The sequence below is a fragment of the Taeniopygia guttata genome, chromosome 4, assembly GCF_048771995.1.
Source record: "Taeniopygia guttata chromosome 4, bTaeGut7.mat, whole genome shotgun sequence".
In the NCBI taxonomy this organism is placed as follows: domain Eukaryota; kingdom Metazoa; phylum Chordata; class Aves; order Passeriformes; family Estrildidae; genus Taeniopygia; species Taeniopygia guttata.
In genome coordinates, this window is record NC_133028.1 from 44,627,563 (window position 1) to 44,640,861 (window position 13,299).

General features: G+C 40.1%; 1 protein-coding gene across 5 annotated transcripts in view; it reads right to left on the reverse strand.

Moving 5' to 3' along the window:
* Positions 1-1,245: 1,245 nt before the first annotated feature.
* The window catches only part of CENPC (centromere protein C), a 28,232-nt gene continuing 16,178 nt past the window's right edge, over positions 1,246-13,299 (reverse strand). For 3 of the 5 annotated variants that reach the window (XM_030271561.4, XM_012573455.5, XM_030271563.4), the window contains 4 exons: positions 12,891-13,045; positions 12,376-12,466; positions 10,892-10,961; positions 1,246-1,476 (listed from right to left, as the gene is read on the reverse strand). In XM_030271561.4, the coding sequence (XP_030127421.4) occupies positions 1,434-1,476; positions 10,892-10,961; positions 12,376-12,466; positions 12,891-13,045 (359 nt within the window). In that variant the 3' untranslated portion in view covers positions 1,246-1,433. Of the gene's footprint in view, positions 1,477-10,840; positions 10,962-12,375; positions 12,467-12,890; positions 13,046-13,299 lie in introns of all 5 variants that reach the window. The other 2 variants (XM_030271562.4, XM_072928498.1) reach the window with 1 other exon arrangement.

Genomic DNA, 13,299 nt, shown 5'->3' on the forward strand with positions numbered 1-13,299 from the left:
GACAACCCTACAACACTCACCTTATCATAGAAAATAGTGACTTCAGATGAGGCAAAGCTGCTTTAAGAAAAAACAACCAAACCACCACTACCAACAACAGCCACCAGCACTATGCATAGGACACTTGAGTGCAATTTGGATATTAAATAATTTCTGGGGAGACCTACTTTTACCACCCACTGTAAAGATTTTTGAGAAAATGAGCTCGTTGCTGTGGAATTAATAATAGATCTATGCAGATTGATATTCTCAGGAGATAAAGGGAAAGGGGAAAACATTAAAAACTGATGCTCCTAGGAAATGAAAAACTAATGGACCGTATTTTCCTTGAAGGAATGGGAGGTGTTTTTATTTTATTTCACTCTGATGATTAGGCAAGATTTGTTCTCAGGAAGCACCATCTCCAGCTAAAAGGAAACACCTTGAAAATTTTGTAGAAAATGTGGGGCAGAGCATAAGTCATCACATACCAAATACAAAGACCACTGAATGATTACATGCTGCAGCAGAATGTAGCTCTGATTGTGATTTACTTGAATACCAAATAATTCTGCACCATTCCAACCAGATGTTTCTGTGTAAGTTTGGCAGGAACATCAGGGATTCAAACTGCAACCAAAGCCACGGTCAAGTGTTTTTCAAATCTCACCTCCATTTCCATCTGAGGTTCAACAAGGCCAAGTGTCCACAGGTGACCTTCTCTTTCTATAATCACATGGAAGGAGGCTGTAGCCAGGTGAGGGTTGGTCTCTCCTCCCAAGTAACAGGATGAAAGCAAATGACCTCAAGTAACATAAGTGGAAGTTTACACTGGATATTAGGAAAAGTTTCTTCACTGAAAGTGTGTTCAGGCACTGAAACAGGCTGCCCAGGGACGTGGTATCACTGTCCCTGGAAGTTTTTAAAAGACATGGTACCTAAGGACATGGTTTAGTGATGGACTTGGCAGGGCTGGGTTAGTGGTTGAACTGGACAGTCGTAAAGGTCTTTTCCAACCTTAATGAGTCTATGACTGTTTTTTGAAAACTATTTTACTTTCAAACTCCCTTTGAATGTTTCAACAACTCCAGAGAAACAGTGAAACATTTCAGTTCCTGACATCTTTTAAGTTACTCAAGGTAACTCACACATTCATTCATAAATATTTATAAGTCAAACTCATGCAATAACCTGCATTTTCAAAACCACATGGAATGCTAGAAAACTGATTCTAAAATTACTTAAAATCAAAGAAATCAAAACTGATTTGCATTACGTAATATTTATTGATACAAAAGAAAATTCATAACAAACTACGTATTTAACATTTACAATGAAGAAAGATCTTTAAGATCAATGAAACAGCATGCCCCTAAAACTGGGATGTCCGATGAAAATGTTCAGTGTTCTTTAGAACTCCTCTGCATTAGATGATCTTCAATTTGCAGGCAAAGTTATGGGGAGGAGGTGTCCAACAACACATTTCTTGGTCTTGTTCTAAATTATAAAAAAACCCAGCAATCAGTTCAAATTAACACAGTTAAAGATAGGCCTATCTGTGCCATAATATTGGGGAGTTACAAGACAGTAAAGTGGAACAACTGCAAATTGTACTCACAGCAGCAAGGACATCACAGCATTCACCTACTCCAGTGGCAAATCAATAAAAACATTAGTATCATTTCAATTATGCTCAAAAGAGCACATTAGTCTAATTTAATTTCACTAATAGTGGTCTCTGACAAATGTGTTCATCTGTGCAAAACCTGGAGCTGTCAAAGCTGCACCTGGTTGTGGCACTGACACTTGCTCTCCGGGTATTTTAAATATGAAATATATCTTGTGAAGGACCAAGAGGCCTCAGTAGTTAATGTGCATGTGCGTTTCATGTTATTTTTATAAACATCTTGCATGTACTTGAATTCCCTTTAACTTGGATTTACACAAATGGTTCACAATCTCTGGTCTGAAGTTCCAAAGGTCACAAAAAGCTGCTGACAGTGGGGAAAATAACCAGGAACTAAATTGCTTGCTGAGAGAATAATATCTGATGCAATTCCCCACATCAAGTGACAGCTGAGTACTGCTACTCTACATGTAGAGTTATATGGGAAAAGCAGACACTTGATAGCCAGGACTGTTCAAGATACCAAATTTTCAACTGGTTTAAAGCCCATGCACAAAATAAAGCCTGCTGTTAAGACTTGCAGGTGAAAATAATATCCAAATACAGTAAAATGTTTTGGGGTGTATGTGCCGAAAAGTGTTAGCTAATTCGCCCAAACTGAGCAGTGGACTTCCCATCAAACCCAGGTATGTGTCTGCCCTAGAGGGACTCCTCAGAGCCAAGATTAGAAAAGCAAGGTTAAAGCTGACACTTGCGACTCTACCTAATACGCACATTTTGTCCTTTAGCGTGGAGAAAGGGATGGCAGTGGCTGGGGCTCAGGCACTGCCCCACACTCTGGTGGCAATACTGGTGGGCTGCTGTGTGGCATGGAAAAGACTGCTCTCCACTTGAGGGGTACAGAAATAAGGGTCTTCCCAACAAAAGCGTGAACTAAACTTATGGAAGAGCAGCTTCCATAGCACAAGTTTGCAACTTCAGGATGTCCAAGGTCAGAGGGGACCTCTGGAAGTAATTTGATCCAACAACTCTGCACAAGCACAACCACCAAGAGCTGGCTGCTGTTCCGATAAGTTCTTTCCCCTCACATGAGCTTCTGTTTCCTGATCTCTTCCGTACCTCTTGACCTCTCTGCAGCAACCACAGCAGTAAGAATGAGGATGCCAAGTGTGTACACCAACACTCGGATGTGCTTTGCAAATACATGCTCCCACACATGGCACTAAGAATGGTAAAACGGAGATGATGGGATATGAACTTTGTGGACAGAACTGTTTCACATGGAAGGGTATGTCACATGTGCTTGGCCAGGTCTCAGCTCCATCTCCAAGAGAAATATATGAAGCTGATCCTAAGGGGCTACCCAACCTTCCCAACTCTTCAGTCTAGACTCCTTAGACACCACAGAAACACTAAAAACCAAGAAGATTACTTTCTCCTGGAATTTACCAGAAAAGTCAAGCAGCAAGAGGGTGTGAGAGGGCACATCAGAGATCCACACCCACACACACAACAGTGAGCACACCTCTGTGCCAAAACCAGCTGGTGCCAGGCGGCATTCCCACTGGCAAGAGGAATGAAGATGTAAGAGCAGGTGAATGCCTGGACTATCCTGCCAATAGAAAATCAGGGTATGGCATGGCGCCTAAGTGATGTCAGACATACATCAAGATTGTGCCAAGGCAAAGGAAGTCACCAGCATGCTGAATTTGTGCTCTAAGAGGAGCAAAAACCACAATGCTACAGTGCTGCAGGGTAAGTCTGGCCATGGGGAATGGTGCTAGGATGGATTCTTCCAGCACTGCAGAGCCAGCCTCAGCAGATGGACGAGGTTCAAAGGAAACCAAGTGGCCCTGAAGCAGTCTCAGTTCTGCCTCTGCAGCCAGGAAAACAGCAGATGATGACAATAACACCTTGCCAGTGACATCCTAAGCCAACCTTCTTGGGATTAAAACTACACAAAAGCCCTTCAAAGAACAGAGGCCAAAGAAAGCTTTGCATCACTTCTCTGAGGGTGAAAACTGGAAGCTGTGCCAGGCCCTGTACAAAATTTGCAGGAAAGGTAGCAAAGGAACATTCAGGCACAAGAACACCTCTGAAATAATTCAAACACCCAGAACTAAGCTAAAAAATTATTCAATCCTTGCAAGTGAAAAAGACAGAAATCTTTAGTAAGGCAAATGCAATCCAAATAGGGAAGGAAATTAGTTTAGGCAGCAAGACAAAAAATGAAGGAGCAGATTGAAACTTGATGGAACAGCTGAGCTGCAACAGCAGCAGGTGAATGGCTCATCCTGCAGCCTGTTCCAAGTGAAGAAAGAAAAAGAGAGACAAAAGTGAACTTTGGGCAGATACTTCAAGACTTGCATATAAAAACACGGTACATCACACTGGTATAGTATTCACATGGAATTTCATGAAGAAAAAGAAATTATTATCAACATTTGAATAAATACTTGAGGAGACCTCTCCACTGTAATTCCTGAAATAATTCAAGTTCCAGGTATGGGGGGGGGGGGGGGGAAGGGAATACTTACGCAAATCTATAGCCCATGCTAAGTCAAATAAGTCAAATACATTAAGAGAGGTTTTGTACTTCATTAGCATCACATTTCATAATGGAAATGAGCAAGGAGGGATGAAGGAAATCTGGGGCTGTGGCCTCATCTAAAAGCCTCAGCTCATTAGAGTTTAGTTTTGCTAACTTAAAAAGTTCTTCAGAAGAAAATTTAAAATATTTTCAGCTAAAACAATACTGGTGTTGTAGGTTCCTCCTTTTTTTTCCCCAGCAAAACCATAAATATGTCATGCAGCATGAATGCAGGACTGTGGGCTGACCCTGGCTGGATGCCAGGTGCCCACCAAAGCCACTCTATCACTTGCCTTGCTCAGCTAGACAGGCGAGAGGAAATATAAGGAAAGGCTCCTGAGTTGAGATGAGGACAGGGAGATGTCACTCACCCATTACCATCACAGGCTGCAGGGGAATCTCAGCTCCAGTGCCTGGATCTCATCCCTGCTGCTTCTGTACTGACCTGGGTGTGGACAGGGCTGTTTCTCTCACGTATCCTCACTCCTCTCTTCTCTGGCAATTATGACTTCTGCACAGTAACATTTTTTCATTCTTAAATGTTACCACGGAGTAGTTAGCACCAAGTCTGGTGGGCTCAGCCTTGGCCAGTGGCAGGTTGGCACTGGAGCTGTCTGGCATTGGCTCTGTCAGACACAGGGAAGCTGCTACTGGCTTCCCACAGAAACCATCCTAATAACCACCCCCCACCACTATCAAAACCTGGCCATACAAACCCAATACAAGGTCATAAGCAGCAGAAGCCATTTCATAACAAGGTAATGATTCTGTGAGCTTCAGTGGGGTGAGCAACTTATCAAAATGAAGCTCTTCTAAATTCTGATAGTTCAGCCTGTGTAATTTGTCTGAAAGGTTAAACAGGATGCTGACATGGACTTGGTATGCCACAAAATGAAGAGGAAAATAAAGCAAGCATTTAGTTTGTCTTTAAATCACAGTGGAGCTTTTTCACTATCTAAAATAGTATTCAAGTCTGGGAGCTAAATTCTAATTTATAGCTGTAGCAACCTCTCTGCTTTACCTGTGAATCACCTTAAAAGTGCATGGTAGAGCTTAGCTGCTCACAGGGAAATGTCTGCTTCTACTAAGAAAATCAGCCATAATAAAAGGCAGAAGGCATTTGCTAGATGCAAAAAGGCCTCTGCAATTATCACTTAATTGTCCTTCATGGGCCAGTACTGGGAGTCTCATACTTTCCCCTTAAGGTTGCTCCCTTCTTCAGCACTTTTCTTAACTGTCTACTTAATTAGTCTTCCTTCCTGGGCTTAATTGTGAATTTGTTTTGATTAATTAGCCTCAGAGCTCACTTGGCACTAACTGAAATATAGGAGAAGTGCTCAGTTTCTTCAGTGAATAGGCTACTCCATCCTAGGTGAGCCCTCTCTTTGTCACTAATAAAATTTCAAGTCTAGAGAGTGTTTGAAAAAAACTTTTTTGTAATTAACGTTCAAATTACCCCACTGTACTACAACACAAAAGTGTTGCTAACAAAAAGAAAGGGTACAAGTCATTAAATTCCGGCCTCTTCTTAGGTCATTAGGTCTTAGGTCATTCTTCAGCTCATTAGCTGAACCCTGTAGTTTTAGATAAGATGACATAATGCTCTTAAATGCAAGTGATCAGATCACTACTACAATGCCAAAGAAGTGTGGGTTACCTGCAGAGACAGGTGTGTCCTTGTGGCACCAACACCAGAAAACCTTTCCCATATAATCTTTTCAAAATTATTGAGCTTCATTGAAAATGCTTTGCACAAGCTAGACCAGTCTGCAACACCTTTGAGCACTAACACAGAGCTCTTATGATGTTTACACCTCTCAGATCACTCCTTTCCCCTCCCTCTTTACAGCACGTTGACTCCAGAAGACACCCTCACAGCATTCCCATTCATCTGCCATCTTGATCAATTCTCATTTCAGATACTGAAAACACAGGAAAAGGCATCTTTAAACACCATCACAGTAAAACAGTTTAATAAACTAAATGAAATAATGTGTGTTAACAGCTATCATACCCATTTAATAAACTTCCTAAATATTTGTCAAGAGTACTGGAATTCTTTAGTTTTCAACTTTAAAAGTCCTTATCTATCAAGCTGAAAAGAGATATTTAAAATCTTATTCTAAACATCAATATTTTTTTTCTGTGAACACTTTTAGACTTGCATCTCAACAGTCAAAGTGACGAAGTAAACACTTTGTTTCTTCCAGCGCATTGTTTCACTCACTGTTGCTCTTGTGTTCCAAACAGTCCTGCAGAAAGAGGCGTGAAGTACCTGTGGTTTGACACCCTTTGTGTTGTACCTTTACTTGGGCACAGAAGCTCAAATAAAGCAGATCAGAACATGAACTTTATGAGTGGGCTTAAAAACACAGAGCAGCTCTGAACACAAACCTTTTAACATATTTGCTTCCTAATAAGCTGCAGCCCACTGTCTGACTGATGATCAACCATGTTTTCATCAAAGAACTGGACCACAGAACTCCCTTTTGTTGTCAAATCCTAAATGAAGCTCATCCACACAACCAAAAAAGTTTTCCTGTGAGATCTCTTCTGCCTATATTTGTGAATCTGTGAAGTGACAGGATTCTGCCAAGGAAAAGTACCAGCTTGGAAGAAAGAAGGTACTCAGTTACAATAGCTGTGAATACCATTAAAGAGGCATGGCCAATGCTCTTCAGTTAGATGTACTACCTGCAATCAATCACCACTTAAAGTAAATCCTGTATTACAAACGACATCATGCAGAGTCTATACAGCAGTAGAAATACAAGAAATATTCCTTCATCCTCAAATGCCTTATCAACTGTTATGAAATGAGGAAATAGCTCTTTATGTTTATTGCATTCCCCAAATGTTAATTTAAAATCACCTGCAGATAACCAATTTAGTTGTGCACTTGCAAAATAGAAGAAGCTGTATATATGTCTCAACAGTTTGTTTTATTGGTCCTGTTTATTTTGTCTGTAATTACTCAGCTCACAATCTCCTATTTTAGGTTTACAGAGTTGTACAAATATGGATGTGCATACACACTTGACTGTACCGCAATCATTCTTCTGCTAATTTAAGCTTCAAAAAGCTTTGCTTAGTAAAACAGGAACAGCTTTCTAACCAAAGGAAACTACAAAAAGATAGATTTGCAAAAGAACCTACTAATCTGTAATTTTTTTTTAAGAGAGCCACAGCCTTCAAAGCTGTGGCTTTTTATTGTGGCATGACTTCTCAGTTAAGCCTCTTAAAAGAAGCCCCTGGATGTTACCACAGTACCTGCTATAGAATACATGAACCTATTAACATAAAGCTGAAATATGCGATTTGGCTTTTGCTTCCAGCTCTCTCAATTACTGCTGATAGAAAGCAGTGAATTAAAATACTGAAACAGGGATATCCACTAGGATATCAGTATGTATCCTCCAGGAACAATAAGTGTATCTCACATTTTGTCTCTTTCAAGACTCCACAACAGGTAATACTGGTTAACTACAGCCTAGCTCCACAAACACCTAGCTAAACCACAGTAGCCAGTGTAAGTAAGATAACTCAGCAGAGCAGAAAACAGGCTGGCAAAAAGAATCACACATATGCAGGAAGAACACTAACTTCTCACATTTCAGAAGAGGCTTATTCCTTTGCAATATCCTATTTGGCCTTCTGTACACAAAAGTGTAGGAAGCAGGAACCAAAACAAGACCAGGCAGAGGTGAAACATCAGCTGCTGCTTCTGACTAGCAACTGATTATTGATGGACACACTGCAGAACTCAGCAGCCATAGGAGTCCTGGCACTCAGAAGATTCTCCTGCACTCCTCACACTATATTTAGGCTAATGACACAGCAGCACATTTTTAACAAGTGCCAAGTTGAAGAAAAAAATTTGAAATGCAATCCAAACCAACAGTGAATAACCCAGGTCCTGCTGTGCACTAATGTTTTAAAGAACAATTTTGTGCAAGTGGCTGTAACAAGTACAACATCCATGTAACTGAATGAACTTAGCAACGTCCAGTAGTTAAGTCCTACTGTGAATGGTAACTGATTTAAATCTCCTTGCAAGAGAATTCAAATAAACTTATTTCCACCTGTAACACACTGTTCTTCCTGCCTTTCAAAAACCAGACCCTCATAAGCAGAGGTCAGCACAGGACTAAGAGCTGTGCTTGAAGCCCCATCTACTGACAAATAATAGAACTGTTGCTAAACTAGAGCAATATTCCAGAGAACATCCCTTGACAAACCTGATATTGCTTCTTAAAAAAAAGTAAACCACAAACATATTCAGATGTAGTCCAGCTACAAAACGTTCTCTGCAGACTACACAGGAGATTTCTCTCAAGAAACCAACCAGAGAGCAACAAAACCATCCAGCCTAAAAGGTGACATACTTTACCAAATCTGCCCTTTTCTCCTTGACACTCCCAGCCATAGAATTAGGAAAACACAAACAGGCATGCTGACCTGAAACCTGCATTTGAACATCTGTACTTTCCAGCCTGTGTCAGGAAAAGGTCTGCACACATTAAATCTGTTTTGGAAAGCATCCTGAAGAACTTACTTCTCTTGACTCAAAAGAAAACCCCCTCATGATGTTGCTGCCAAGATGCAGGGGGCAAAGACACGTCAGTGTCTGATAGAACATCGTCATCGCTTCTCATCCCAGCCTACCAAATGAAAACACATCCCTGGCAAGCAGCAGCTTGCTGAGCTCTGCCACAGCATCTACTCACACTCTCCTTTAGCACCACGAGCCCTGTAGTCCATCCACATAAGTTACCTACACTAACATCCTTCTGCTACCCAATCTGCGGACAGGTAATACAGAAAAGAATCTGCAGGGTATTTTTGTTCAGAACTCCCCAGCTATTAATAAAACTGAAAACTTTTCTTGTTCTCATTTTTTAACTGGAAGCAATTTGCTGCTGGGATCAGAGACCATCACATCCATGGCCTGACCACTGGGAGACCTGCTTGGGTTGGAAGCAGAGCCTTAGGTTTAAGCCTTGCCCTGTACTTTTTCCAAGTGGCAAAGTTCCAGATCTCTGTAGGCCCAAGGAGCTGAAAGACTTAAAAACTAAATGTTTTAGTGGGTGGTATCCCCTCAAGCAGTGAGACAGCATGTGTGCCCATCTGGTAGCTGGTATGGCTCCAGCACAGGAAGGACATTATTTGAATCTTGCTGACCTTGAAGAGACCAACTCAAGTCCAAAATTTAGAAAAGCTGCCAACACCAGATTTATATCTAGTGACTAAATGACTATTTTCTCTTTTAGCTCTTAAACTGCTTATAAAAGTTGAGGATGGAAAAAAAAAAGGATTTTCTGTGTAGTCTGAACTCTAACAGTAAGTAGTTAGTTTCAAGACAGAACTAAATAGCAATAGGCATCTTCCTTTTTCATTTCAGAGTTACATGTGACTTAGCCATGAATGAAAAGACAGTACACAACTTCTACCAAGTATTTCCACTGTCAGTCTATATATGCACTAATCATAGGAACTACTGCCTGAAAGAGAATGACAAAGTATTAGCTCAAATTCTCCAATCCAAAGGATCTTTCAGAGGCATGGTCATCTTGGGTGTCCAAGACATTTCACAGATACAGGAAATTAGCTGACAGCTGAAAGCCAATTCCTCTTTCCTACTTTAATGTATACTCTAGATTTAACATAAAGATCATGGCCAAGACTGGTTACAAGTTTAGTGCTCAATCCTCAAGTCCCTAAGAGTTCACAATTCCAATTCAATTTTCCTTATCTCCTTCTCTTCAAGGATAGCAATGACCAGAGAGAGAAAGCAGCATATGAGAATAGCTGTAGTTTGTCCTTATCTTCAGCCAGAAGGAACCTCGAAGAGCTTGGGAGACAAATGCAATGTATACCATCTGCTGTCTAGACTTGGCTTCTGGAGTATACAGTATAATTACAGCTTTCCCAAAGGTCCTCATTATTATCCAGGAACACAGCGAGCAAATCAAAAGGAGATATTAAAGTAATACATTTGGCAATGACCTATCACTGCTACACAAAATAAAGCTATCAACAATATTCAGAGCTAATCAGGCTGTAGCTTTCACACAAAAGACACAACTGATAAGCTCCTATTTTCCTATTGAGATTGTAGGCACTAATCATCCAGCTGCCAGACAAGGAAGGGTTGGTTGCCTGTCGTTAACATATGAGAAGGCAGCTGGACCCCAGCACAGCAGCCTTGCAGCAGCCCATCTCCTAGACAACAATTACTGGAATGCAAACAGCAGGTTTGTCATTTAAACAGAGATTATTCTAAACAGGTTGTACCAGGCAGTCGTTAAGACTATCTATCAGATGTTAGCTGAGGATGCCAACTTTTTTTTAAGTGCTAAGCATCTTTAGAGAGATTAAGCATATTGATACAATTTGGAACAACAAATACACCCACACATTTTATTCTTGTATCTTTCTGTCACTGGATGTCCCAAGAACAGTAACTGATGCAGAGCAAGGCCTTTCAGTATGTCATTTCAGTTTGACAGCAAACTACCAACATGCTTCTGGTTTTTTTCCCCTCAACTCTTCTCATCTTGATTTCAGCTGCTCTGTATTCATTTGCAATGTTAGGGTGGGCCCACTCAAACATTTTTGTATGTAAAAAGAACTTCAGAACATACAAGAATTTGACAAGTGTGTTTAAGCAAACGTCTTTGCAGAAAGTTCTTCACCTGTCTTTGAGTTGTGTGAAGAGAAGAACACTTTCTTCATTCAGAAGATTACGTATGTTATATCCATTTCCTACAAAGAAAAACAGAGTAAGTATTCCTTAGGATCCACTGGTAATTTTTGAAGTCCTCTCCTGTCTTCAGCCAAGTATAGTTTTATTTTATATATTTTAACAGAATGAATATTGGCTCTTAATCTAGGATGCCACTCTTACAGGCAGGTCAGTGCATTTCAAAGAGATGACAAGGAATACACCTAACATCATTTACTTTCATCTATGCTTAGAAGATTTTTACTGAGAAGAATGTAACAGGCATGAGCTCTCCGTTCTCAAAACCCACAATAAAACTTTAAGGTGACTGAAATTACTTTAATTTATTCCTACAATAAAAACTGCACATGGAAACTTACCTGCAGATCATCTCTTGAGATTTTCACACTAACACAACCACCAAACAGAATTATCTAATAGGCCCTGAATACTGGGAATGAACAACATCCTCACATTCATATACAGCCACACAATGAATTACAGGGATCACCTGCCACAAACACTGCACTGCCCATCCAACCATACTGAGACCGGCCATCAGGAAGCAGGGAAGAATGAAGTGTAGATCCTTATGGTCATACAAAACCTTCAGCATTTTAGATAATCTGCTTTCCCAAAAAGCAAATCAAAATTGCAAAATTGTCTCTGCAGACCCACTAGACTTGCAAGATTGTAACACCAAAAAAATAGCTTCAAAGCACCAAGCATTGACTCAGCAATGACTGTTCAGTCAGGACACTGCTGAAAAATTAACAGGGAAAAAATGGCACAATTCCTCATTTTCTGAAGATAAGGATCTTCACAAATAAGAAGAGCTGTACAAAAGCTCTCTACAGCTTCGTGAAACGCCTACTTTAACACTACTTGAAATCTCCAGACTAGTGTCTTAATCCACTGATGAACAGCCTCCCATATGGAATTCATACCACTTTTCTATCAGAAGGACAAAATCAGGTCTTTAAATTGTCAAGAGAACATATGAAGTTACAACTTATTCAACAAGATAGTTTGAACCTTCTATATACAAACACAAAGCACAAAATATGGTGAACTGATCCAAATGGATTATCATAATTTTACACAGGAAAAATGCAGCAAACAGACGGTGACAGAAACAATTATATTAATTACTAGTAACATTAGGCTGTCTCTGATGTTTCCTCAGCATTACAGCTAGTGACAGAACCAGAATACCAAGAGGAATTTACTCTTAGAACTTGGTAGTGTAATCAAAATTTTAAGGCCAATTAACATAAACAAGAGGTATGTGTATCCCTGCATTCAACCAATGTCCAGTGTAGTGTCATATTCCATTCTTCCTCTCCCTGTACTGCCCCATTCTCTGTTCAATCATTCTGTTTGGTTTTGATTCCTAGCATGCTGATTTAGTCTCCTGTATCTCCCAACAAATGGGCTTCAGACACACAAACTCACCTGCTGGAACATAGAAGCAGTCCCCTGCAGTCAGGTAATACGATGTCTCATGTAATGTCACAATAACTTTGCCATGGATAATATGGAAAGCCTTAATGGAAGCCAAAGGGTTCTAAGGTTAGCACCATTCAAGGAAGATATCCAAGGAAACACTTGCACACACATAACAAAGATAAAACCCCAAATCAGCCAGCAGAGCTGCAATCACTTTTCCCTATACTGACGAAAAATAAGATGTACAACTCAAAAGGGGGATGTGGTCCAGTTTTATTTTTCTGATATTTCTATCTTGCCTGCAAGATTCACAAAGTAGGAGCACATGGACATACAGATTTACTACAAATCAAAGCAGGGCAATATGCATGCAAAGAACCTTCAGCAAACAATTTGTTAATGTTCATTTTTTTGGGGGGGGTGGTGTGGACTTCTCAACTTCATATGTTATCTGCAACCGCCCCAACACATCTTCTGTTTATAAAGTCCATTTCATAAAAATTTTTAAAAAGCACACTTACTATTGTATCCATGTCAACAAACTGGTGCCCTTTTTCTTTATATGGCTTCAGAATCAATCTACCAGTTGCAAAAAGAGATGTACTCAATTTTTTTTGTATTTCTACTGCTTCATCTTTGAAGAAGTAGTTTTGATCGTTTGCAGTGTTTATACAATCTACAAAAAAAGTCCAAAAGATTAACATTAATGCTACCACATAATTAGTCTTGTTACATGCTCAGTGCAATACATAGTGTTTCAGTGCAACACCTCCAAAAGCCAGACTCAACATTTAGCTGAAAAATTATGTAGCACAGTTCTTGTGTCCCCCCTCAGAACTTTCACCAGAAGAGCAATGAGTATTTCAGAACCTCACCTTTTTATGCCCAATGTGGCATGAACATTTTTTTTTCTTATAAGTCTACATAATT